The following is a 26,576-nucleotide window of genomic DNA, read 5'->3' as shown; positions in this document are numbered from 1 at the left end:
GCTATTATTTATGTCCACACGTCTGGAATGAGGTCTGACTGTTCAGCACAAAAGCAGTGGATATCTGCTACTCCTCCCCCTCTCTCCCCCTCTCCTCCCCATCCCTTTCACCATCCCCTTCTGCAAACTGATCCTTTCCTTTATTTGTTTGTTTGCCATCCGTCCACGGTCACTTTGATGACTGCCAAATGAGCATAGCTCTTTTCTCCACCGCCCCCTCTTCCCCCGCCTTCTCTCCATCATCCTCTACCCTTACCCTTAGGGCTCAAGTACCAAGGTTTTAGTTCTTTGTCTCAATCATCCATCCCCCTTCCCCTCACTTTCTCACTCCCTTGGGCCTTGTGTGGACAGTTGGGAGGCTTTGTCTACGACTCGTTTGTTGGCAGGAGGTGGTTCACACATACAAACACACACACTTTTGCCCTCTGGCCCCTCCATTGTCAGAAGCTGCTCAGATGGGGGGCCCTTGGCCCCTATTCTCTCTATGGGGAGAAAGGGAGGGGCCCTTTGTCCTGCAGATAACCACACACACCCACACACACACCCCAAGTCCCTGGACCTCATGTGGCGTCCCAAGTGTTAAAAAGCTCTGGAGCGGAAAACAAGGAGGCAATTAATGCCAGGGCTCAGGAGGGAGGAGATGAAAACAGAATCCTGAAACACACATAAAAGCATTGGTTATGTATATTATGATAAGGTGGTATTTTTCATCCTATAGCTTGTTCTCCTTTTTTTAGTAATGAGCCAACATGGTTTCAGAACTTTTATTTGCGTGAATGATCAAAACTAATTTTCTCATCCCCTCTCTTGTCTCTGCAGCAGACATATAGTGAGCGACATGTTTGGAACATCAAATCGCAGTAAAATAGCAATCGAATCACCATACATATAGAATCATGAGTATCGTATCCAGTGGTGGTTCTAGCTTGTATGGCTCCCTGGGAGAACCCCCCTTCGCCCACCCCCCACTCATAAATATCAAAAAGAAGTAACAAAGACAAATATAAACAAATTGTAGTATATAAATACAAATTAAAAAGAGAATCGAATTATTACACTATTACCCTATTGCTAATGAAAATAAATTGCACAAATCCTATATCACACAAATACACAATAAGAATAACACACTTATACAGAAGAGAACCTGATTATTACACTATTGCACTTCAAACAAGAAACACACAAACTGAATTGCACAACTAATTGCATTAGTACTGTACAAAGTTAGAGGTGCGCTATTTGATAGATTCCCCCGCTCCCCCGACCTCAGGCTTCCAGTGGGGAGACCTGAGGTCAACCTTATGCCGCCCCGGGTGGCTGCGCATGTCGCCTATGCCTAAATCTGCCACTGCGTATCGGCACCTAAGTATTGTGATAATATGGTATCGTGAGGTCCCTGGCAATTCCCAGCCATGGTATATATGTGGGGGAAAGATAAATTGGGTTAGAATTAGGTCTGGCTCAGTTGATTGTGGCGAGGGTGTGTTTCTACAGTGCTACGCACTTCCCAATTACCTAGCTACATGGTAGTAGGCCGAGCTGGGACGGCTAGAATGAAAGGGGGCAATTGTGTACCATCACCACCACCTCATTGAATCTGTCTGATATGACAGGAAAAAACTGTAAAACTAAAATAATGAAAGCTATACGTGTCTATACTGTAGACAGCTGTATGTGTGTATGCAATGTATGTTGGTGTTACATTGTATGTGCAAATGTGTGTTTAGATTCTATGTGTGTCAAATGTGTGTTTGTATTGATTGTATATGCCATATTAGTATGTTTAAAAAAAAATATTGTGCACTATGTATTAATTTAGGCTATATGCTTGTAGATGTGTGGTATTCTATCAGTTTGTACATATATTTAGTATGTGTGTGCCATGTGTCTATCTGTTTGGCAGAGGGGGTTGGGCTCAGATGGGGGTGGGGGAAATGAAATGGGCGTGTCCCCTCAGCTGCCCGTCTGTCTGGTTGCCGTCGGTAACCCTGCTTGATGAGATCAGAGGGGATCTGCTTTCAGCATGAGGCAGCCAGCCCTCCCTCTTATCCTCCTCGTTTCTCTCTCTGTCTCTGTCTCTCGCTCTGTGTGTGTGCTGAACTGAAACTTACTCCGAAGAACAGGAGTGCTCGATAGTGACGGACACCGTAGCGAAGGACGCCACAGCAGCGAGGAAGAGTCGCCGAGGGCAGGAGCGATATCGAATGGCTTAGCTTCTGCCAGGGAGGCAAGAGAGGGGGTTACCTCTCTGGGGAGAGGCTTCCCTCAGCAGGACTCGACCTGCTTCTGTTCTCCTCTTCTTTTTCTCCTTCAGTTCTTTCCACAAAGGAGAGCGGAAGAGCTTTTGTCACCGCTCTTCTCTTTTGGTTTGTTTTATTTCGGCTTTGAGGAGGAACAGGAACAAGAGACAGAGTGGAGTTGCGCTACTGTTACCTCTGTAAGTGGCTTGTGTGAGTGCGCGTGTGTAAGAGGGAGAGCACGGTGAAGAGGAAGTTGCTGGGTTGTGTGAAAGTGACGTTATGTATGTATCCCTGAGAGAGGATGATACCGCGTGACACTGTTTACTGTTTGTTACACTCTATCTATATACTCTATAATTAAAACCTCTGTGTTGGTGTGTGTTGCTGTGTGTGACCGTGTGTGTGTTTTGGCATCCTCCATGCAGATTTCTCACGGCTGGCCAGCTTCTCCCAGACACTGTGTTTCCTCTCATCTCTCTCCTGTCTTTTCCTGTCTTTAATGGCCCAGAGGCCCCAGCTGGACAAGATACGACTCTCTTCCGCTCAATGTGTGTCGGGAATTCTCCCATTTAGCATCCTGGGATTTCCCCCCATTACTTACATTAAAAGTATAGCTAATCCTGAATCCTGATATCTATTTTTAAAACAGATTTTTTTGGGACTAATTTATCCGCCCCCCCATTTTGCTGCTGTTCTACCATGTTTAGATTGGAGGGGCAGGGGGTGAACTCTGAGCTGTGCTGCTGGGATGGTTAGACCAATGACTGTATATATGAATGGACAAAGCCATCAATCACGTGACCCCATTAATTCCTATATGACAACCCAATAGCGCATTGAAGCCAAATGAAGTCCGTTAAGATGGCGTCTCATGGAGACATGCGCAGTCGTTCCCCCATGGGTTAGACAGCACGGCTTCATTCTGACTTCATCCCTTTTCTTTTGTCAGCTGCTGACCTCTCGCTTGGCTTGTTATCCCTCCCTCTCTCCTCCTCTGTGTCTCTCACTCTCTCCCCTTCTCTTTCAGGGTGAGAAGGTGATTAGAGAGCAGTAGAGAGGTTGTGGGGGGATTCTCTGGCACATGCAGTGTTAGTCTCTATTGTTTATCTGTGTTTTTTATCTGAGAAGTCCCTGACCGCTGGCTAACATTATGCTTGGGAGAAGAGAGCTTTTTATGGAGTCAAGTGTCCCATCTGCGTTTTGGTTTGGTAGGCCTGTGTATGTGTGTAACAGAGTTAAGAACACACACTGTAAGCTCACTCCACAGCTAGCTTGAAATGTCGCAGATGGAGAGCCATCCAACTGGTACCTTTCAGGTGGCTCAAATGGTTGGAACGTTGTCAAGGAGGGCGGTCACATGTGTTAGCAAAGCAGAGGTCCCCAGTTCCAGCCAGGTATTGGCCGAATTGGTAGGAAGTGGTATGGGCAAAGCAAGCAATGTGACGTCCCTAACATAGGCATGTTAGGCATGTGTGTTGTACCCTTTTATGAGTTTATTCATGTATGAATGTGTCAGAGTTTTTAATATATATTTTTTACATTTATTTAGCATTCAAACTATTTCATCCTCCTTTCAGAACACAGAAGACATTCAGTCTATGCTTGCTTGAACAGAAACGGGTGAAAAATGTAAGGTGTGCAGCGGCTTGTCATGTTAAGCTACCATATATTAAATGTCATTACTTGCTGCAGCCCGGGCTGTGAATCTGCCATCTAAATCTTTCGTGCTCCTTGAGAGGTTTATGGATGTGGCCACGGGTGTGTTTGTGAAAAATAAATGAATGTACTTTGTGTGGGTGTCGGCGATGAGATATTTCATCACTGTAACATTAATAACATTCCCCTTAGTGCTATAGACCTTTAAAGCATTATAGTGAGTATCAGAAATTGGCGATTCCATGCCATAAATATTCAGAGTATCTCACATACTAACTTTGTTGGGAGGAAGGATGTTTGACATGCTCTTACATTTGTATCACAAACAATTGAGAAAATCATGATGAAATGGGCCATTTTATGCCCTTTTTAGACCTGTACAGTGCATTCGGAAAGTATTCAGACCCCTTCACCTTTTCCACAATTTGTTGCTTTACAGCCTTATTCTAAAATTGTTTAAAAAATAAATAATAATATCCTCAATCTACACACAATACCCCATAATCACAAAGCGAAAACAGGTTTTTATAAATGTTTGCCCCCCCAAAAATATGTACCTTACTTACATAAGTATTCAGACCCTTTGCTATGAAACTCTAAATTGAGCTCAGGTGCATCCTGTTTCCATTGATCATCCTTGATGTTTCTACAACTTGATTGGAGTTCACCTGTGGTAAATTAAATTGATTGGACAGGATTTGGAAAGGCACACACCTGTCTATATACACTGTCAACTGTGTATATATGTTAGAGCAAAAACCAAGCCATATTGGTCAAAGGAATTGTCCGTGGAGCTCTGAGACAGAATTGTGTCACGGCACAGATCTGGGGAAGCGTACCAAAACATTTCTGCAGCATTGAAGGTCCCCAAGAACACAGTGGCCTCCATCATTCTTAAATGGAAGAAGTTTGCAACCACCAACAATCCTGGCCAAACTGGGGGAGAAGGGCCTTGGTCAGGGAGGTGACTGAGAACCCGATGGTCACTCTGACAGAGTTCCAGAGTTTCTCTGTGGGGATGGTAGAACCTTCCAGAAGGACAACCATCTCTGCAGCACTCCACCAATCAGGCCTTTATGGTAGAGTGGCCAGATGGAAGCCACTCCTCAGTAAAAGGTACATGACAGCCTGCTTGGAGCTTGCCAAAAGGCATCTACAGGACTCTGACCGTGATAAATAAAATTCTCTGGTCTGATAAAACCAAGATTGAACTCTTGGCCAGAATGGCAAGCGTCACCTCTGGAGGAAACCAGGCACCGCTCCACACCTGGTGAATACCATCCCTACGGTGAAGCACAGTGGTGGCAGCATCATGCTGTGGGAATGTTTTTTAGCTGCAGGGACTGGGAGACTAGTCCGGAGGGAAAGACAAACAGAGCAGAAATACAGAGCATCAGGTTGGCTCAGATTGCAACCCTGGCGAAGGCCCCGCCCCTGGTTAACTTCTTGTCATTAGGGGGTGCTGTTAGCACTTTGTAATAATTACGTTCCCAAATTAAACTGCCTCGTACTCAATTCTTGCTCGTACAATATGCATATTATTATTACTATTGGATAGAAAACACTCTCTAGTTTCTAAAACCGTTTGAATTATATCTGTGAGTGAAACAGAACTGGACTTAGAGCAATTTTCCTATGTGGATGTGAGAATGCAACATTTTGCAAGCTGTTCTCAGATCTGTTTATAAATCTGCCTGTCTTCTATTGGTTGAGATGCACTGCATACGCCTTCCCCTGGTTGTTAGCGAATAGTGAGTCTTGAAATGGAGTCTCTAGGCAGATCTGAAAGGTTTTAAATGGCTTGGCAAGGAGGTGTGCGTTCTTTTCCCTCTTCGCTCTGACGCAGAAAGGAGCTTGGCATATCGTGCTAGAACCTTCGGTTATAACTCTTAGAAATATCCGGCTGTGTTTTTATTCGATATAGGTGTTAAAGACATCATAATGTTGTTATTTTAAACCGAATTATATCAGTTTATGTCAGTATATTGCGATTTTTCGGATATGTATTAGTGTTGCGTTCTAGGGAGTTGGTGATGTCTGGACCACATGCCTAATGTTTACTGCTAATTGCAACGTTGAAGAGGACATTCTACAACCGAGCAACGATTATTTTGGACAAAGGACACCTTTCCCAAGATTCTGATGGGAGTTCATCAAAAAGTAAGAACTATTTATGCTGATAATTCGTTGTTCTGTTGAAAAATGTTACATGCATAAGCCGCCATTAATTTCAGTGTAGCCTCGCTTTAACGCACGCTGTATGTTGTAGTAACGTTAATTAAAAAAATGTAACACAGCGATTGCATTAAGAACTAATTTGTCTTTCATTTGCTGTCCAACCTGTATTTTTTTGTCAAGTTTTGGATTAGTTACTGATTAGAATAGGTGCCTCTCCAAAGATTTCTCCTGACATTTTCTTTGCAGCTTTGCTACTTTTCTCATTGTATAACCACGATTTGTGCCGCTAAATATGCACATTTTCGAACAAACTCTATATGCATTGTGTAATATGATGTTATAGGACTGTCATCTGAAGAATTCTGAGAAGGTTAGTGAAAAAATTTATATATTTTGGTGGTTTATACGTTATCGCTATTTTTGGCTTGAATCAATGCTGTTGTGATGTTTGCTATTGTGGTAAGCTAATATAACGCTATATTGTGTTTTCGCTGTAAAACACTTAGAAAATCTGAAATATTGGCTGGATTCACAAGATCTTTGTCTTTCATTTGCTGTACGCTGTGTATTTTTAAGAAATGTTTTATGATGAGTAATTAGGTAATACACGATGGTCTCTGTAGTTATTCTAGTTGCTTTGGTGAGAGTTGTGATGGTGGCTGCAATGGTAAACTATGATTTATACCTGAAATATGCACATTTTTCTAACGAAACATATGCTATACAATAAATATGTTATCAGACTGTCATCTGATGAAGTTGTTTCTTGGTTAGTGGCTATTTATATCTTTATTTGGTCGAATTTGTGATAGCTACTGATGCAGTAAAAAAATGGTGGAGTAAAAAAAGTGGTGTCTTTTGCTAACGTGGTTAGCTAATAGATTTACATATTGTGTCTTCCCTGTAAAACATTTTAAAAATCAGAAATGATGGCTGGATTCACAAGATGTGTATCTTTCATTTGGTGTCTTGGACTTGTGATTTCATGAACATTTTATTATATGATATCCCTGTGGCTTTAGGCTAGGCTATGCTAGTCAGCTTTTTTGATGGGGGGGATCCCGGATCCGGGTTTGTGAGGCGTTAGAGGTTAAAGAATTCTGTTATTTTCTTGACAATTGTAATGCTGCACATATTGCCATTGATTTAATTATGTCATATGTTTTACCCCCTATACCACTTTCAAGGACTTTGTAGAACAGTCCTGTATGCCAAATATAATCAAATGCTTTTTGGGAGTCGATAAATAAAGCGTATATTTTGGTAAAGTTTTGGTGGACATGTTTATCTATCAGGGTGTAAATATGATCAGTCGTGCGACGTTTTGGTATAAATCCAATTTGGCTTTTACTCAAGACATTGTGCTTTTTAAGGAAGTTTAGAACTCTTACATTTATAATACTACAGAAAACCTTCCCCAGGTTACTGTTTACACAAATGCTTCTGTAATTGTTTGGGTCAAATTTGTCTCCGTTCTTAAAGATTGGGGTTATGAGTCCTTGATTCCAGATGTCAGGGAAATAACCTACACTCAGGATCAAATTAAACAGTTTTAATATAGCCAATTGACATTTTGCACTAGTGAATTTGAGCATCTCATTTAGGATGCTGAGAGCCTTGATGAAAACAGAGCGCTCAGGACCTCAGACTGGGGAAGAAGGTTTACCTTCCAACAGGACAACGACCCTATGCTTTGGGACAAGTCTCTGAATGTCCTTTAGTGGCCCAGCCAAACCCCGTCAAACATCTCTGGATTGACCTGAAAATAGCTGTGCAGCGACGCTCCCCATCCAACCTGACAGAGCTTGAGAGGATCTGCAGAGAAGAATGGGAGAAACTCCCCAAATACAGGTGTGCCAAGCTTGTAGCATCATACCCAAGAAGATTTGAGGCTGTAATCGCTGCAAAGGAGCTTCAACAAAGTACTGCGTAAAGGCTCTGAATCCTTATGTAAATACATTTACAAAAATGTCTAAAAACCCGTTTTTGCTATGTCGTTATGGGGTATTGTGTGTAGATTGATGAGGGGGGAAAACAATTGAATCAATTTTAGAATAAGGCTGTAACGTTACAAAATGTGGAAAAAGTGAAGGGCTCTGTATACTTTCTGAATGTTCTGTATGCACAAACTCTTCCAAACTGTTTAGTCTGGAAAGCATGCGGCCGCCTTTATAGAATGCTCTAACATGGAGTACGTCTAGATTCTGAAATATACACTGAGTGTACAAAACATTGACATAGACTGACCAGGTGAATCCAGGTGAAAGCTATGATTTTTTTTATTGAGGTCACTTGTTAAATCCACTTCAATCAGTGTAGATTAAATCAAATGTTATTTGTCACATACGCCAAATACAGCAGGTGTAGACCTTACAGTGAAATGCTTACTTACTTACAAGCCCTTAACATGTATTTTTCCTAACTTCATTGTTGGTTAAGTAAAAAATAGGAAGGGGAGAAGACTGGTTAAAGAATAATTGTTTTGCCTTGAGACAATTGAGACATGGATTGTGTATGTGTGCCATTCAGAGGGTGAATGGACAAGACAAAAAAAACGTAAGTGCCCTTTGAAGGATGCCAGGCGCATCGGTTTGTGTCAAGAACTGCAACCCTGCTGGGTTTTTCAACAGTTTCCCGTGTGTATCAAGAATGGTCCACCACCCAAAGGACATCCAGCCAACTTGACACAGCTCTGGGTAGCATTGGAGTCAACATGGGCCACCAGCATCCCTGTGGAATGCTTTTGACACCTTGTAGAGTCCATGCCCCAACGAATATAGTCTGTTCTGAGGGCAAAAGGAGGTACAACTCAATATTGGGAAGGTTTTCACATTAATGTATTAAGTATTAGAGGTTTTGCACAGTCATTGCCCAAGTAAAAATAGCCTTTGAATGACTAAAGAAATCAGCCATCATATTTTTATGCTATTACAATTCTCAGAATTGAATAACTTGTACCTTTTCTATCATCTCTAACTATCAGGAAGCCTGACAAAACAGGCTGAATGGGCAGGGAGCCTATATTCATGAGCTCACCTTGACTGACAGCTCTTTGAAACACCCTTGTGGTCGTTGCCAGGTAACAAGGTAACAATGAGCCACATCAATTGATAACCAGGTAAACAATGGGCTACATGTCATTCCGAGCCTAAATAGTATACCTCAGCCCTTTTTCTCTGCAAAATGCTCTCATGGTCAACAGAGCGGATCAAAGACTGTTGGACATGAGACAAACAGCAGCAATACACAATTACATTTCTATTGTTCTGTAACTAATTACAGAATACAGTTCACTGATACACTTCACCATAATGAATGAACTCTGAGTCAGCTTAGACATAAGGGAATATACATGAAAACAGCATAACAAAAGTGTACTAGAAAATGTATTGGTGCCTCTGCATTAGCATCATCAATGACAATATGTTCAGAATTATGTATTTATCAGACATTTATTTGATCATTTACATTAGGCCAGCATAGACAAATATTTATCAACATGAACACTCATGACGAGACATATGATAAAAAAAAGCATTTTGAGCCACTCATCTCCCATCAGAATGCTTGAAAATAACAATACAAAGTAACAAAATTTGATATAAAGTAAAAGTGAATTACTCAGACTTTAGGTATTGCAGCCAACTACAGAGATTGATGGGGAGGGGAGCTGCAGAGGAAGGGGACCCAGGTACCCCGCATCAATCAAGCAGGCTTCAGTCACCCACTCACTTGGCTTCAGTCACCCACTTGGCTTCAGTCACCCACTTGGCTTCAGTCACCCACTTGGCTTCAGTCACCCACTTGGCTTCAGTCACTCACTTGGCTTCAGTCTTCCCCAAGATTAAAGCGGGAGACAAATCCAGCTGTGGCCTCCTCCTTGTCAGGCCTGTCACACTGGGCAGACAGGGGTCCTGTGATGGACAGCACGCACAGCTTCCCCACATACGGTGCTGGATCAAGGGTGACCTCGCTGGGGAGGAGATCCAGGAGCCTTTCTACGTAGCCTGTGATGTTTTTGAAAAGGGAAATGTTTGTTAAATGTGGAGTGAATTTTAATTTATTTTATTTACTGTTCTGAGTTATGATGCTATCAATTTATTGATGTAGTGATCTACTCATTCTACGATGTATTTTTGAAGTACTCAATTTCAAATATGCAATATTTGGTTGTGCACTTATTTGTGAAACTTTTCAATGTTTGTATTTTGAAATTTGATGTGCCTGAAATGCGTAATTGATTTGAAATAACTATAAAAATAATAGTTTATCACATTTATATAGCGCTTTTCATAGATTCTCAATGCGCTCCAAGAGCAAAAAACAGACAAGCAATATATGACAGGTCAACCAATATGAATTACAGTATGTTGGGTCTTGTCACAGGCTTCACAGCATATCCCGTCTTCTTTGCCTTGGGAAAACTGATTTTGTATCACAGCATTGCTGCTGGTGTGTTTGCCTGGGAAGCTGTGCAGACAGAGTAGATGTTGAATTTCCTAAAATGTCTATCATTACAGCTTGATGATAGTGGAAAGACAAAAGGAGATGGAAAGTGTGATAATAATACCCAACAAACTCCTTTTATGGTCAACATTCCTGCGTGTCGGCTGTGTGCTGGCAGTACTCAGACTCAACGTAGGGGGCTGAAAGCCAATTTTTGCTTGATCTGAAAATGTGGTCGGAGGCTCCATATGGATTGTGCGATGCAATTGCGGATCCTCCAGAGGCATGCGGAGGCCAAATTGAGCTCTGTACCGCATCGCTGTGCGCCACCCAAATGTTGTAACCATGCGGAGGCTCCGTATAGCTTCGCATTGACGTGATTGGTTGATGGTAGGTGGGGGTGGGAGGTCCAGTATAAACACACACTTCCTTGACAACTTTCTTCACAACTGCTCTGTGAAGCTCAAGAAGTATGAATGCCCTGACTTCTGCGGAGGCCGTATCACCCTAAATGCTGCACTGACAATTCTGGCGTCGTAGTGACTTATCAGGTGTGTTACTGAAAATATATCGTTCACAAGTCAAAACAGCCACAGTTCCAGCCACAGCCACCGAGTCAGACTCATCAAACTCTGATACTTATGTTATGGTCAGCCCTTGCAAGACCCACTGTTAATGATGGCACAGCATCCGTCTTCAGGTTTAGCTTCCTGGCAAGACCTATCGAATGTCCTCACCAGTTGATAAAGCAACTTTGCTCTAAATGTGCACTGCACTTACATGATCGTAATTTTCAGTGCAGCCTGAAATGAAAAGCAGCCACTGCTGTCAAATTCTTCGGAAAATAGTGTAACTTTAAATAAACTTTATGGCATCCAGTCACAACGTGTGCTTTTTCTGCCATGCTGGTAAGTACAGTAGCTAGCTAGCTAAAAGTCACAACACAGATGAAAAGGGTTTAGTTAGCTTGAGCTATCTTACAGTTTGTAAACAAAGCCGTATAATGCGCACGTGATGACGGTTTTGAGGCGTTACATATTTAAATTAGTTATTATAAGATGCTCTCCCGAGTGGAGCAGCGGTCTAAGGCACTGCGTCGCAGTGCTTGAGGTGTCACTACAGACCCGGGTTTGATCCCAGGCAGTGTCACAACCGGCCGTGACCGGGAGTCCCATAGAGTGGTGCACAATTGGCCCAGCGTTGTCCAGGTTAGGGGAGGGTTTGGCCGGGATGGGCTTTACTTGGCTCATTGCGCTCTAGCGACTCCTTGTGCAGGCTGACTTCGGTCGTCAGTTAAACGGTGCTTCCGCCGACACATTGGTGCTGCTGGCTTCTAAAAAGACATTCATCATAAAAAAAAAAAATAGAACTGCCAAACATCCTTTCTCCCAATGAAATTTATATGTAAGAATTGCAAGAAAAATCTATTGTGTGTGTCAATGACTACGTGCCTATCTGTGTGTGTGGTTTTGATGTCCATGTTTATGTATGCCTGCTGTGTGTTTGTGGCTGCAATATATCAGGCCAGTTAAAACTATCTAAACTGAATTCAAACTGATACATTGGTGTGATTTTTAACCAAGTGCTCCTGACCATTAAAATCCCCATTTTTAAAGGCTAACCTTCCAAAACACGCAGGCCTATCACAGTTTGTGTGTGTGTGTAAAGCAGATGTCTCTGCCTGTCAGGCTTTCATTGATTGCAGCACTGCAAATCGACTGGCCCATTTTGTTGGCAGCGTGATGTAATTTGTACCAATTTACAGGGTGTTAGTGCTGTTTTTACCTTTCGCTGATGGTTTACTGCTGCTACAGAGAGAGGGATTGAGGGGAAAGAGGTGGGAGGAGGGATAGAGTAAGGAAGAGTTTCTTTAGCCTAACAGGAGAGAGGGAATGATGGATGAAAATAAATGGAAGAGGGAGGGAGATTTCCCACATTTCTTTTTCTCTTTATATGGTCTAATGGGAGTAACGGGAGTATAACTTCTTCTCTCATAAAGACCAATCATTCTGTGGAATTCAGTCTATATTTTGACATAATAACACTAAATAATGACATACTGCATACAATCTACCTACCCCTGGCATATTCTCACAAGGAATGAGTCTCAACTATGTAGACACTAAAGGTTGTTTGGAATAGTTTGTATAGTCTTCACTGCAGTTCACCCCTAGCAACACACACACACACCTCTAATTGGAACCAGGGTTGCTACAAGCGTGTGTTTGTCTGTGTAAACGTATTGCTTTGGATTCCCATTAACAGACCGGTCTAGGTTCTTCCTCCTGTAAAGCTGACAGACTTTGTTTGATCATTTGTTCATGTCCCAGACATTATTATGGGGAGTGAGGAGTTTTCCCTAGGACTGTGTGTGTGTGGCTGTTCCTAGGTAATGACTGTGAGAAGAATGTCAGCCTGATGAACTGTGTGTGTGTGAGACTGTGTGTGTACAGTGCATTCATACCCTTTGACTTATTTCAGATTTTGTTGTGTTACAGCCTGAATTCAAAATGGTTGCGATTTGTTTGTTTTGTTTTTATCCATCTACTACAATACCTATGATGACAAAGTGAAAACATGTTTTCAGACATTTTTGCTAATGTATTAAAAAGTAAATACAGAAATATCTAATTTACATAAGTATTCACACCCCTGAGTCAATACTTTGTAGAAGCACCTTTGTCATTACAGCTGTGAGTCTTTTTGGGTAAATCTCTAAGAGTTTTCCACACCTGGATTGTGCAACGTTTACCCATTATTCTTGTCAAAAGCTCTGTCAAATTAGTTGTTGATCATTGCGAGACAACCATTTTCAGGTCTTACTATAGATTCTCAAGAAGTTTCCGTGAAAACTGTAACTCAGCCACTCTGGAACATTCACTGTCTTCTTGGAAAGCAATTCCAGTGTAGATTTGGCCTTGTGTTTTAGGTTATTGTCCTGTTGAAATGTGAATTAATCTCCCAGTCTCTGGTGGAAAGCAGACTGAATCAGGTTTTCCTCTAGGATTTTGTGCTTAGCTCCATTCTGTTTATTTTTCATCCTGAAAAACTCCCCACTCCTTAACGATTACAAGCATACCTACAACATGATACAGCCACCACTATGCTTGAAAATATAGAGAGTGGTACTCAGTAATGTATTGGATTTGCCCCAAACATACATGTATCACTTTGTATTCAGGACAAAAAAGTGAATTGCTTTGCCACATTTTTTACAGTATTACTTTAGTGCCTTTTTGTGAACAGGATGTATGTTTTGGAATATTTTTATTCTGTACTGGCTTCCTCCTTTTCACTCTGTCAATTAGGTTAGTATTGTGGAGTAACTACAGTGTTGTTGATCCATTCTCAGTTTTTCCCCCATTTTTTTCCCATCACCTGTCACCATTGTCCTCATGGTGAAATCCCTAAGCGATTTCCTTCCCCTAGGCAACTGAGTTAGGAAGGACATCTGTATCTTTGTAGTGACTGGGTGTATTGATACACCCTCCAAAGTGTATTTAGTAACTTCACCATGCTCAAAGGGATGTTCAATGTCTGTTTTTTTGTACTAATGTTTTTATTTACCAATAGGTGCCCTTTGTGAGGCATTGGAAAACCTCCCAAGTCTTTGTGGTTGAATCTGTTTGAAAATCACTGCTCGACTGAGGGACCTTACAATGATCTGTATGTGTGTGGTTCAGAGATGTGTTCATTCAAAAATCATGTTAAGCACTATTATTGCACACAGAGTGAGTCCATGCATCTTATTATATGACTCGTTAAGCACATCTTTACTTCTGAACTTATTAGGCTTGCCATAACAAATGTTGAATACTTTATTGACTTTCTGCTTTTCATTTTTTAAATTAATTTGTAAAAATTCTAAAACAACTCCATTTTGACATTATGGGGTATTGTGTGTAGGCCAGTGACAAATCCATTTAAAATGTAGGTATAGATATGCATGAAAGCCTGGCTATGAGGCAGAGGGCACTGGGAGATTATTTCATACACACATGATGTAACAAAGTTTTAGGGATGTTGGAGGGAAGGTGGCAAACTGAGTTACAACCTACCCAACTAGTCTGCCATCAAACATCTATTTATCTGGTTCTATCTTGGTCACTTTTGGTCTGTGCCTTTGGTCGGTCTCTCTCTCCTCAAGAGAAACCCCATTTTCAGATGTTTCCCATCCTAACCTCCTTTTTGAGGGAGAGCCATGCTCATGTCAGTGTAACAACAAAACATATTCTCAATTGCCGTGAGTGTGTGTGCCTGACACCTCTGCTGTCTGCTCCCCTAACTGCCACACCTGTCTAACCCAGCTAAACAAAGGGATGATGACAGAGAAGAGCACTCTCCTAAATGAGTCGGCAGAAGTCTGGGGGGAACCATGAAGTGTGCCAGAGACATGAGACAAATAGGGGAAGAGAGGGCATGTGTAAACAGCAGATGGTCATGTTGTAGCTCTTCACGCCAAACGCTGGGTCCAGGTCCCTTCAGAGGGGTAACTGTGGTAATGATGACCGTGGCGACGCAGGTCAGTGGTGAAGCAACCCCTTGACAACGAGTGTACCGCGTAGGTTGCCAGCCACATGCCATCCCAAACTGCTTCTGGGCCAGCTGAGTAGAGGAGCCATCTGGGGGGAGAGGGGATAAGTGGACGTGTGCGCGCGCACACACACACTCACACAAACTGAACTCTGGTGCCACACACACTCTCTGCCAGCTCTCATGACGTCATTCCTCTTCTCATTTGATGGGAGGAAGACGGAGGGGGGCAGAGAGAGAGAGAGAGAGAGAGAGAGATGGAGGGAGGGAGAGGGGTGAGCCAGGGCCGTCTGGTCACCCTCCTTCCTGTTAACTTACATAGACAGACCTCTCTCTTTCAGGCTGTGTCTGAAAGAGTGTTGACTGTTTTACTGTGTTTGTGTCTGTGCTTACCTTAGCTTACATAGCAACAGTAGACCTCTCTTTCACAGTCTGACATCTGTGTGTACAGTACAGTACCGTTCAGTATATACTGTAACTGTCAGCTGTGTATACTTTTGTGTGTCTTTACCCCCAAGAGGTGCGTCAGTGCCACTTCCCAGTCTGAGGTATGAGTGTACCTTTCCCTGTGTTCAGGAAGTTACGTATACATCACTTCAGCTGAGCAGGAACTGTTTGTTTGTGTGCATCCATGCAGCCAAGTGGGACCTGTTTGTGTGTGTGTTTGTCGGAACAGGAACTGCCTGCTAGCGTTATGTAGAGCCCTAGTATTTTTAACTTATTATCAGCCAATCTTATATGATCTCCTAGTTCAGTGTTCTTTTTCACATCACTTGTGATTAATGATGTTTTGGCTGTGGCAAACAGGGACTTTGTTTGAAGAGTTTTTTTAGGCCCGGGTAGCTCAAGAGGGCAATAAATTATGACCTTTTTTTCCCTTCCTGTTTTTGCCAACTCTGCTCCTTTTCTAAAAGGCGCTCATTAAAAATGCATTATCTAAATGAACGCTAGCCGCCTCTGAGTTGTAGTCTTGGCTGTAGAGGAACACCACTCAGGATGCTTTAACCCTTTACACTCCTGGGAATGGGCAAATATGGATAAGGGCTGGGAATGGGCCAATATGGATAAGGGCTGGGAATGGGCCAATATGGATAAGGGCTGGGAATGGGCCAATATGGATAAGGGCTGGGAATGGGCCAATATGGATAAGGGCTGGGAATGGGCCAATATGGATAAGGGCTGGGAATGGGCCAATATGGATAAGGGCTGGGAATGGGCCAATATGGATAAGGGCTGGGAATGGGCCAATATGGATAAGGGCTGGGAATGGGCCAATATGGATAAGGGCTGGGAATGGGCCAATATGGATAAGGGCTGGGAATGGGCCAATATGGATAAGGGCTGGGAATGGGCCAATATGGATAAGGGCTGGGAATGGGCCAATATGGATAAGGGCTGGGAATGGGCCAATATGGATAAGGGCTGGGAATGGGCCAATATGGATAAGGGCTGGGAATGGGCCAATATGGATAAGGGCTGGGAATGGGCCAATATGGATAAGGGCTGGGAATGGGCCAATATGGATAAGGGCTGGGAATGGGCCAATATGGATAAGGGCTGGGAATGGGCCAATATGGATAAGGGCTGGGAATGGGCCAATATGGATAAGGGCTGGGAATGGGCCAATATGGATAAGGGCTGGGAATGGGCCAATATGGATAAGGGCTGGGAATGGGCCAATATGGATAAGGGCTGGGAATTGATCAATATGGATAAGGGCTGGGAATTGATCAATATGGATAAGGGCTGGGAATGGGCAAATATGGATAAGGGCTGGGAATGGGCCAATATGGATAAGGGCTGGGAATGGGCAAATATGGATAAGGGCTGGGAATGGGCAAATATGGATAAGGGCTGGGAATGGGCAAATATGGATAAGGGCTGGGAATTGGCCAATATGGATAAGGGCTGGGAATTGGCCAATATGGATAAGGGCTGGGAATTGGCCAATATGGATAAGGGCTGGGAATTGGCCAATATGGATAAGGGCTGGGAATTGATCAATATGGATAAGGGCTGGGAATTGGCCAATATGGATAAGGGCTGGGAATTGCCAGGGACCTCACGATATTACCATGATACTTCGGAGCCGATATGTACTGCAATTCTCTATGTATGGCGATTTGATGTTCCAAACATAAATACTCATCATATATATGTCTGCTGCAGAGGGACAAGAGAGCCATGAGAAAATACGTTTTGATCAGTCATGGGGGAAACATTTTTTGAGTTTTTGTGCAGGTACAGCCAACTAGCACAAAAATAATATTGTAATATTGTCAAAGCGATACGACCCCCCCCCATCACAAAATATATTTCTTACAGAATAATAATGAAAAGCATATTCAATGCACTTTTATGACTCAAAGAAGAGTCATTTTTGAACTCTCCTAGTTGTGCCGTTGTGAAACTAGAGCAAGCACACTTGTAGTTGTTTTGCTTGGAGCGCAGCCCTGCATCACACAATTAGTTGTTTATGCAATCCAAAAACGGGCCATTATAAATCGTAATCTGGGTCAGGTGGGCATCATTTGAAATCTTGTTCTATTGCCAACATGAATAGCTAAGTTATGATCTTACAGTGTTAGGCTTTCACAGGGCAATTCAGAGAAACAGATTGGAATTTTGGTACGCATAGAAAGAGTCATGTGTGCATTCAGGTGCCTGTTCCTCTATGAATTTTCTCACAATAGAAAAAACATTGATCATAAACGTTGACACTTTATATTACATGAGTTTTATGATATGGAAATGTGAAGTGCACATTTGGATGTTTGGCTTGCTCGTATGACATCAAAGCGGTATTTATTATCATCTTCAATGTCTCATCTTTCAAAATAGATTATTCCTCTTAATTTACTGCATTTCCCTCAGAAAATACATTTTTTCAAAAGTTGCCTAATTAGCGGGAGTGACGGGGGTAACTTCTTGTCTTGTGCTGAAGTTCAGAACAGCTGTCAGTCAACTCATACAGCGCTGTGAAGCGCGGAGCCTGAGCGCTGACATCATTTAGAGAATGTTCATGTACAGCCACTGCGTTCCGATTTAGGCACTTCTTTTTTATTTATTTAACCTTTATTTTATCAGGGAGTCATGCTGAGATCAAGGTCTATTTTACAGATGAACCCTGAATTACACAAATTACAGAAAATACACACAATATAAATACAAAATGCAAGGAGAAAGAAAGAAAAACCAAATCAGTGTCCAAATCTGCCATTTTCAACCTGTATATGAGTACGAATGTGGAGGGTTAACAGTATGTGTGTGGGCATCTGTACTCTTTAATGCAGATGTTGAAAGAGTAGGCCTGCCTTCGATCAGTGTGTGTGGGTGTGTTAGTCTGGAAAGGGGGTAGGTTAGTCAGGAAGTGTTTGTTTGCAGTACACCCGTCCTTTTAGTTTATTTGTTCCTGTTAACACCCCCACATGTTTGTGTTTTGCATGAAGAGCTGTGGAGTAGCCTTCATACTGCCCTCTGATCTACTCTGTTATCTCTCTCTCGCTCCCTCTCTCGCTGCCTTTCCACTTCTCTCCATCTTTTTCCCTGTCGTTCACACTTTGTCTCTGTCTGTCTCTCTCCCTCCCTCCCTGTCTGTGTCTGTCTGTCTGTCTCTGTCTCTCTGTCTCTCTGTCTCTCTCTCTGTCTCTCTCTCTGTCTCTCTCTCTGTCTCTCTCTCTGTCTCTCTCTCTGTCTCTCTCTCTGTGTCTCTCTCTCTGTCTCTCTCTCTGTGTCTCTCTCTGTGTCTCTCTCTCTCTCGCTCTCTCTCGCTCTCTCTCGCTCTCTCTCGCTCTCTCTCGCTCTCTCTCTCTCTCTCTCTCTCTCTCTCTCTCTCTCTCTCTCTCTCTCTCTCTCTCTCGCTCTCGCTCTCGCTCGCACTTTGTTTGACTGTGTTTTTCAGGGAGGCAGTGATTCCGGCCAGAGCAGTCATAACAATCTGTAACCTTACATGTACTCACATTCTCCTCTCTCTGCGCTCTCCTCGCAGGCGTGTCTTCGTTGGCCCCTTTTGAAGGCGGATTTGTGACGTGAGCCTGCAACAGGAGTGCATCATCACCACCCCCTGTGGTTCCACTGGTTACTGCACTGAAAATCCGCTTTGATGAGGTAACGCCGGGGCGACGGAGGACCAAACCGACCCAAACTAACAGCTTCCTCCCCCTTTCCACTCCCCCTTTCTCACCGCCACCATGGGCCAGAAAATCTCTGGCGGCATCAAGTCAGTGGACAGTCGCGGCGAGGGCGGCTCACCCTCGTTCCGTCCCTCGGCCCACCGCCGGCTCCTCCACCCCGAGCTGCGGGGCCCCGACTTCCACAAGCCACCCCGGTTGGACCTACTTCTAGACATGCCCGCCGCCCCTCCAGACCTACAGCTCCGCCACGCCTGGAACCCAGAGGATCGCTCGCTCAACGTCTTCATCAAGGAGGAGGACAAACTGACCTTCCACCGCCACCCCGTAGCCCAGAGCACCGACTGCATCCGCGGCCAAGTGGGCTACACGCGGGGACTTCACGTCTGGCGGATCCACTGGCCAGTGAGACAGCGAGGAACACATGCCGTGGTGGGAGTTGCCACCGCTGACGCCCCCTTACACTCGGTCGGCTACATGGCGCTAGTGGGCAGTGACTCAGAGTCCTGGGGGTGGGACTTGGGCAGGAACCGACTGTACCATGACAGTAAGAACCGGGCCCAGGCTTCCCTACCTTCATATCCGTGTTTCTTAGAGCCAGAGGAGGCTTTCGTGTTGCCGGACGCTCTTCTAGTGGTGTTGGATATGGACGAGGGCACGTTGAGTTTCACGGTGGACGGACAGTACCTGGGAGTGGCGTTCAGAGGCCTGAAGGGGAAGAAGCTGTACCCCATCGTCAGCGCCGTGTGGGGCCACTGCGAGATCAGCATGAGATACGTCAACGGACTGGATCGTAAGTGTCCTCTCCTCTTTAATCTCTTGTTCTACTGTCTCTCACAGGAATTAATAAGTAGAGGTCTAGACTTGCCTTGTATTTTGCGTCAGTATATACAGTTGAAGTCGGACGTTTACATACACCTTAGCCAAATAGATTTAAACTCAGTTTTTCACAATTCCTGACATTTAAACCTAGTAAAAATTCCCTGTCTTCGGTCAATTAGGATCACCACTTTATTTTAAGAATGTGAAATCTCAGAATAATAGTAGAGAGAATTATTTATTTCAGCTTTTATTTCTTTCATCACATTCCCAGTGGGTCAGAAGTTTACATACACTCAATTAGTATTTGGTAGCATTGCCTTTAAATTGTTTAACTTGGGTGAAACGTTTCGGATAGCCTTCCACAAGCTTCCCACAATAAGTTGGGTGAATTTTGGCCCATTCCTCCTCACAGAGCTGGTGTAACTGAGTCAGGTTTGTAGGCCTCCTTGCTCGCACATGCTCTTTCAGTTCTGCCCTCACATTTTCTATAGGATTGAGGTCAGGGCTTCGTGATGTCCACTCCAATACCTTGACTTTGTTGTCTTTAAGCCATTTTGCCACAACTTTGGAAGTATGCTTGGGGTCATTGTCCATTTGGAAGACCCATTTGCGACCAAGCTTTAACTTCCTGACTGATGTCTTGAGATGTTGCTTCAATATATCCACATAATTTTCCTGCCTCATGATGCCATCTATTTTGTGAAGTGCACCAGTCCCTCCTGCAGCAAAGCACCCCCACAACATGATGTTACCACCCCCGTGCTTCACGGTTGGGATGGTGTTCTTCAGCTTGCAAGCCTCCCCCTTTTTCCTCTAAACATAATGATGGTCATTATGGCCAAACAGTTATATTTTTGTTTCATCAGACCAGAGGACATTTCTCCAAAAGCACGATCTTTGTCCCCATGTGCAGTTGCAAACCGTAGTCTGTCTTTTTTATGGCGGGTTTGGAGCAGTGGCTTCCTTGCTGAGCAGCCATTCAGGTTATGTTGATATAGGACTCGTTTTACTGTGGATACAGATACTTTGTACCTGTTTCCTCCAGCATCTTCACAAGGGCCTTTGCTGTTGTTCTGGGATTGATTTGCACTTTTCGCACCAAAGTACGTTCATCTCTAGGAGACAGAACGCGTCTCCTTCCTGAGCGGTATGACGGCTGCGTGGTCCCATGGCGTTTATACTTGCATACTATTGTTTGTACAGATGAACGTGGTACTTTCAGGCATTTGGAAATTGCTCCCAAGGATGAACCAGACTTGTGGAGGTCTACAATTTTTTTTCTGAGGTCTTGGCTGACTTCTTTTGATTTTCCCATGATGTCAAGCAAAGAGGCACTGAGTTTGAAGGTAGGCCTTGAAATACATCCACAGGTAAACCTCCAATTGACTCAAATGATGTCAATTAGCCTAACAGAAGCTTCTAGAGCCATGATGGAATTGTCTGGAATCTTCCAAGCTGTTTAAAGGCACAGTCAACTTAGATTATGTAAACTTCTGACCCACTGGAATTGTGATAGTGAAATAATCTGTCTGTAAAGAATTGTTGGTAAAATTACTTGTGTCATGCACAAAGTAGATGTCCTAACCGACTTGCCAAAACTATAGCTTGTTAACCTCTCTAGGGTACGTGAGACGTTAGCGTCCCACCTCTTCAACAGCCAGTGAAAGTGCAGGGCGCCAAATTCAAAACAACAGTAATCCCATAATTTAAATTCCTCAAACATACAAGTTTTTTACACCATTTTAAAGATACACTTGTTGTAAATTCAAAAAGGTTTTACTACGAAAACACACTAAACGATTATGTTAGGTTAGAGCCAAGTCACAGAAAAAGACAGTCATTTTTCCAGCCAAAGAGAGGAGTAACAAAAAGCAGAAATAGAGATAAAATTAATCACTAACCTTTGATGATCTTTATCAGATGACACTCATAGGACTTCATGTTACACAATACATGTTTTGTTCGGTGAAGTTCATATTTAAGTATCGTTGCTACTTAACGTGGATCCAAGTTCAGTTTTGAACCCTAAACTTTGCAGACCCAAGAGTCAGATCAAAATTGTAATAAAAACAGTCTTTGCAGGTGTGTGGGGAGAGGGAGTTTAAACATGTTCTTCAAAGAAACAGTGTTTAGCCTGAGACCAGAGGAACACCCGGCGATTCTCGCCACACACACGCACTATGGGATGAGAACTATATTATATGGAGGGAGAATGGTTAGAGTGAATGAACACGCCAATTGGAAAAATGAGTGTGTTTCCTGACCGATTCTGCTTTTGGTTAATGATGTTTTCCCCCATGAGACACTGAAGACACGGAAACCTTTTTTCACTGCCTCAAAACCCCCAGAATGAATCTAAAGATATCTGTAATAAATGTTGATGTTTTTGCCAAGAATGGTTTCATTGTGCAGTTATACATCTAACTAAATAGTTTGGTGCAGTATTCCTCAAGTAAAAAAAATGTGTGACGTGTTGTCTTATGTAACCAGAAACAACACGGAGCTGCTGGGCCTCGGAGTATGTTGGTGTTCTCAAGGACTCAGCACTTCAACATCGACAGCATTGCTCATTATGTAAAGGGACCATTGGTCAAGCCACCTAGCTTAACCAGGTCAATATCTGGTCGATATAAGACCATCATAGAAGTCTTATGAAGTGTTATTTTTATATATCCTTGATCATTTGGAATGGATATAATGCTTCTACACTATCTTATGTAATATCTCAAAGTGATATGACTATGTGTTGTTAGCAAATCATCTAAATAAAATGTTGACAGTGCAGGAAACAAAGAACCCTGTTCATTGCCAAGCTAAATGACTTCAGTGTCTACACTATCTCTACATCGGCCTATAACGACCGAATCAGATACTGTAGCTTCTGCTTTGCTTCAGGATCTGCCCTCTCGTATTCTGAACAGTCATTGTATCTTTTCCAGGAAAGCATCCAATAATGACGCAAGGTAAAGTTCTATGTTGCCTTCAAAGGGCTTTGCTTTCCTCATCTGTTCCCCTTCATGATCACTTTGGTTTAAAATACCTCCCACCATGCTTCTCAGATCAGTGGTATGAAGAGGTGTAGAGGAAGCATATTTAGCCATTTTTCTACCATTACTGTACCCCCAGGTATTATTGTATTACCATTGTATTACCATCTTACAGTCGGAAGTTTACATACACTTAGGTTGGAGTTGTTAAAACTCGTTTTTCAACCACACATTTCTTGTTAATCAGGGAAAACAAACTCGGACAGGATATAGCTGGATGCACATGCACATTAGGCTAATTCAGGACATGAATTGTAGATTATATGCCCTGATATCAGGAGCTGATGGCGAAAAGTATGATAAACTATTCAGAGACTGAAACGAATACATCAGATGACAAATATTAAAGGAGACCGGATTTATATACAATCCCGAAATCAGCTGTAACTATCAATAGTAAAACAAAGCTTAAAACAATGTTTGAGTGAACATGAATCCGAAAAATGAATGGTGAAGTCACTTCCGGACATGGTTGACTCCGCCTTCTTCTCCTTAGTCTATGGATTTGCTAGTTTCCATGAAACAGCTGCCTGTGTTAGCTGCCAAGTTAGTGCAGTGTCCTTAGCTAGCTAGCTACATTAGCTAGCTAGCCACATTAGCTAGCTATATTGTGCTAGCTAGCGAATATGCTAACATTAGCTAGCTAATCATTTGGCTATGGGCTGGCACTGGCAGTATGGGATTATGGAGAGTGAATTAAATAGTTTCTAAGTCATCTTGCTAGTTAGTTATCTAGATGTGGTCATATAGCTAGTATCAACATGGGCTTTCTACAAAATAGCAAGATTAGTACAGATAACTTGGAATCTAGACCATAAGCAATACGCAAGGATATTCATTGCCAAACAACGCTACTGCCACCTTCTGGTTTGGAGTATTTTAACAAGGCTAAGTGGCTGAAGACTTCCAAGGTCTTTGCTGTGTGAACACAAAATAGATTTACTGCTGACGCTGTTCATAGGTGCTAAGTACTGCCAGCAGGTGTGCCTTTGACAATCCTACCGGTGTGTCTGAGGTTTGTCGCGTCTTTTCATGCTAGACGAGTCACTTCACATCTCTGCTGCTAACACACTGACCTTTCTTTGAAGTAATCAGGTTTTTAGGTAGTGAAACCTATTGTTTTCACACCACCTGAGCACATTACATGAGACCCCATGTTACAAATCTGGTGTTGTGCATCTTTTGTCCCTTGTCCCTTTTTGTGCCACAGTGGACATTGGCTTATGTTGGTCTTTTCCTAGGTTAGGCCCTGTTTAAAGCAGACCATTTATAATCCAAAGTGGTTTAACTTAACCGTTCACATTTACCGGTCCTGCTGTGGAAAAACCTCAGACACACCGGTAGGATTTCACGGATAGGAACAGCAATGGCCTAGGTCTGAGAATCTCTAAGCCTGTTCAAAGCACCAGTTGAAAAGTATTTTCTATGCTTGGAAATGGTTACGGCAGTTGTGTGCTTCCAAGCTTTAGTCTGGAAAAAGTGGAATGAATGTTGAAAGCTCTTGTCCTTGAAAGGTAGTCGTTCTAAAGAATTGGTTTGATGGTGTACAGTCGGAGGTTGAAAGCCTCCGCTAAAGAGAAGATGTATACCGGTTCACTTTAAGGATGAGACATGGTGTGTGTGAATATGTGTGTCTGCATGGAACTGCAGCCTGATATGTGTATGCAGGTTTTGTGTGCAGATGCGCAGCGTGTGATAAGAATGCTTTCAATTTACTGCTAAACAATGCGGAAGGTAGATCCCGTGTGATGCTATTTTTGGGGAGATAAATTAGTAAATGCAAATGTGGAGATGGGAAATCCAGTTGCCCTCCAGAGGTGTGTGTTGTGTGTTTGTCGTACTACAGTTTTTTTTCTTTTCAGGAATAGAAATTCAAATCAGATTTAACTTCATTCAAAAAATAGATGCACATTTTGAGCACTGCCAACAACTGATGATTAAAATGTTGGAATTGAGATGAGGTTTGAATAAAGCTATCTGCAGCTGCTGTTTAGCACGCATGACTCACTGTCATGAAGTCATCATGGATGTCTGTCTGCCGCTGGGATGACGTGCGTGTGTGTGTTAATTTGTCTCTGTGGGTGCATGTCCTTTGTGTGATTTTGTGCTTGTTCGTGTGTGTGTCTTGGTACACAGTATGTTTTCTTGTCCCCATGGGAATCTGTAGACAGAGTGTGTGTGGACAGAGTGTGTTGAATTGATGTGCGTGAGTGAAAGGTCTGAAAGTACTGATTGTGTTGAGCTTTCAGAGCAGGCAGAGGAGGGTAAAGGAGAGAGGCTGGAGGACGGAATGGGTGGAGGGATAGAGGGACTCTGCTGGTCAGTGTCTGTATTGAATGTTACACACAGTAGGCTTTGGCTGAGACACAGGCAGGCACTATGTATGTACTCAATGTGTGTAATTTTATCATGTGCCTTTGTCCCGTCCAGGGATGCTCACAGAGCCCCAGTGTCATGACCAGCGAGATGTGACTGGCATATGTCTTGTGTGTGTGTATATGAGGTAAAGGTGATTTCTGTGAGAAGGGAGAGCGTCTGTCAAACAGGGAGCCGTGTGTGTGTGTGTGTCCACAGAACCCCAGTGTGTGTATGTGTGTGATCTTTGGGCTGAATCTGTTAGGCGCTTTGCTACTGATGGGGTCTCCTCTCTGGTGCCCAGGAACGTGTGTCAGGAAGCTGGTAGACGCGCGCACACACACACACACACACACACAGCCTGAAACAAAAATGCCTGCGCACAAATCCAATCAAATTTTATTGGTCACATACTGTTGAAGTCGGAAGTTTACATACACTTAGGTTGGAGTCATTAAAACTCGTTTTTCAACCACTCCACAAATTTCTTGTTAACAAACTATAGTTTTGGCAAGTCGGTTAGGACATCTACTTTGTGCATGACACAACACATTTTTCCAACAATTGTTTACAGATAGACTATTTCACTTATAATTCACTATATCACAAAATCAAAAAAATCTGCCAAGACCTCAGAATTTTTTTTTGTAGACCTCCACAAGTCTGGTTCATCCTTGGGAGCAATTTCCAAGTGCCTGAACGTTCCATGTTCATCTGTACAAACAATAGTACGCAAGTATAAACACCATGGGACCAGGCAGTCGTCATACCGCTCAGGAAGGAGATGCGTTCTGTCTCCTAGAGATTTAACGTACTTTGGTGTGAAAAGTGCAAATCAATCCCAGAACAACAGCAAAGGTCCTTGTGAAGATGCTGGAGGAAACGGGTACAAAAGTTTCTATATCCACAGTAAAACGAGTCCTATATCGGCATAACCTGAAAGGCTGCCCAGCAAGGAAGCCACTGCTCCAAAGCCGCCATAAAAAAGACAGACTACGGTTTGCAACTACACATGGGGACAAAGATCGTGCTTTTGGAGAAATGTCCTCTGGTCTGATGAAACAAAAATAGAACTGTTTGGCCATAATGACCATCGTTATGTTTAGAGGAAAAAGGGGGATGCTTGCAAGCTGAAGAACACCATCCCAACCGTGAAGCACAGGGGT

At 43.1% G+C, this 26,576-nt stretch overlaps 1 protein-coding gene across 3 annotated transcripts in view; it reads left to right on the top strand.

The window, feature by feature from the left end:
• The window catches only part of LOC120020472 (SPRY domain-containing SOCS box protein 4-like), a 126,782-nt gene that overhangs the window by 47,724 nt on the left and 52,482 nt on the right, over positions 1-26,576 (top strand). Inside the window, exons 3-4 of one of the 3 annotated variants that reach the window (XM_038964172.1) lie at positions 19,045-19,979; positions 22,499-22,643. In XM_038964172.1, the coding sequence (XP_038820100.1) occupies positions 19,247-19,979; positions 22,499-22,611 (846 nt within the window). In that variant the 5' untranslated portion in view covers positions 19,045-19,246 and the 3' untranslated portion in view covers positions 22,612-22,643. Of the gene's footprint in view, positions 1-18,868; positions 19,980-22,498; positions 22,644-26,576 lie in introns of those variants that run through there. The other 2 variants (XM_038964170.1, XM_038964171.1) reach the window with 2 other exon arrangements.

Source organism: Salvelinus namaycush, chromosome 25, assembly GCF_016432855.1.
Source record: "Salvelinus namaycush isolate Seneca chromosome 25, SaNama_1.0, whole genome shotgun sequence".
Taxonomy (NCBI): domain Eukaryota; kingdom Metazoa; phylum Chordata; class Actinopteri; order Salmoniformes; family Salmonidae; genus Salvelinus; species Salvelinus namaycush.
This window is presented reverse-complemented; position numbering and strand designations above follow the sequence as displayed.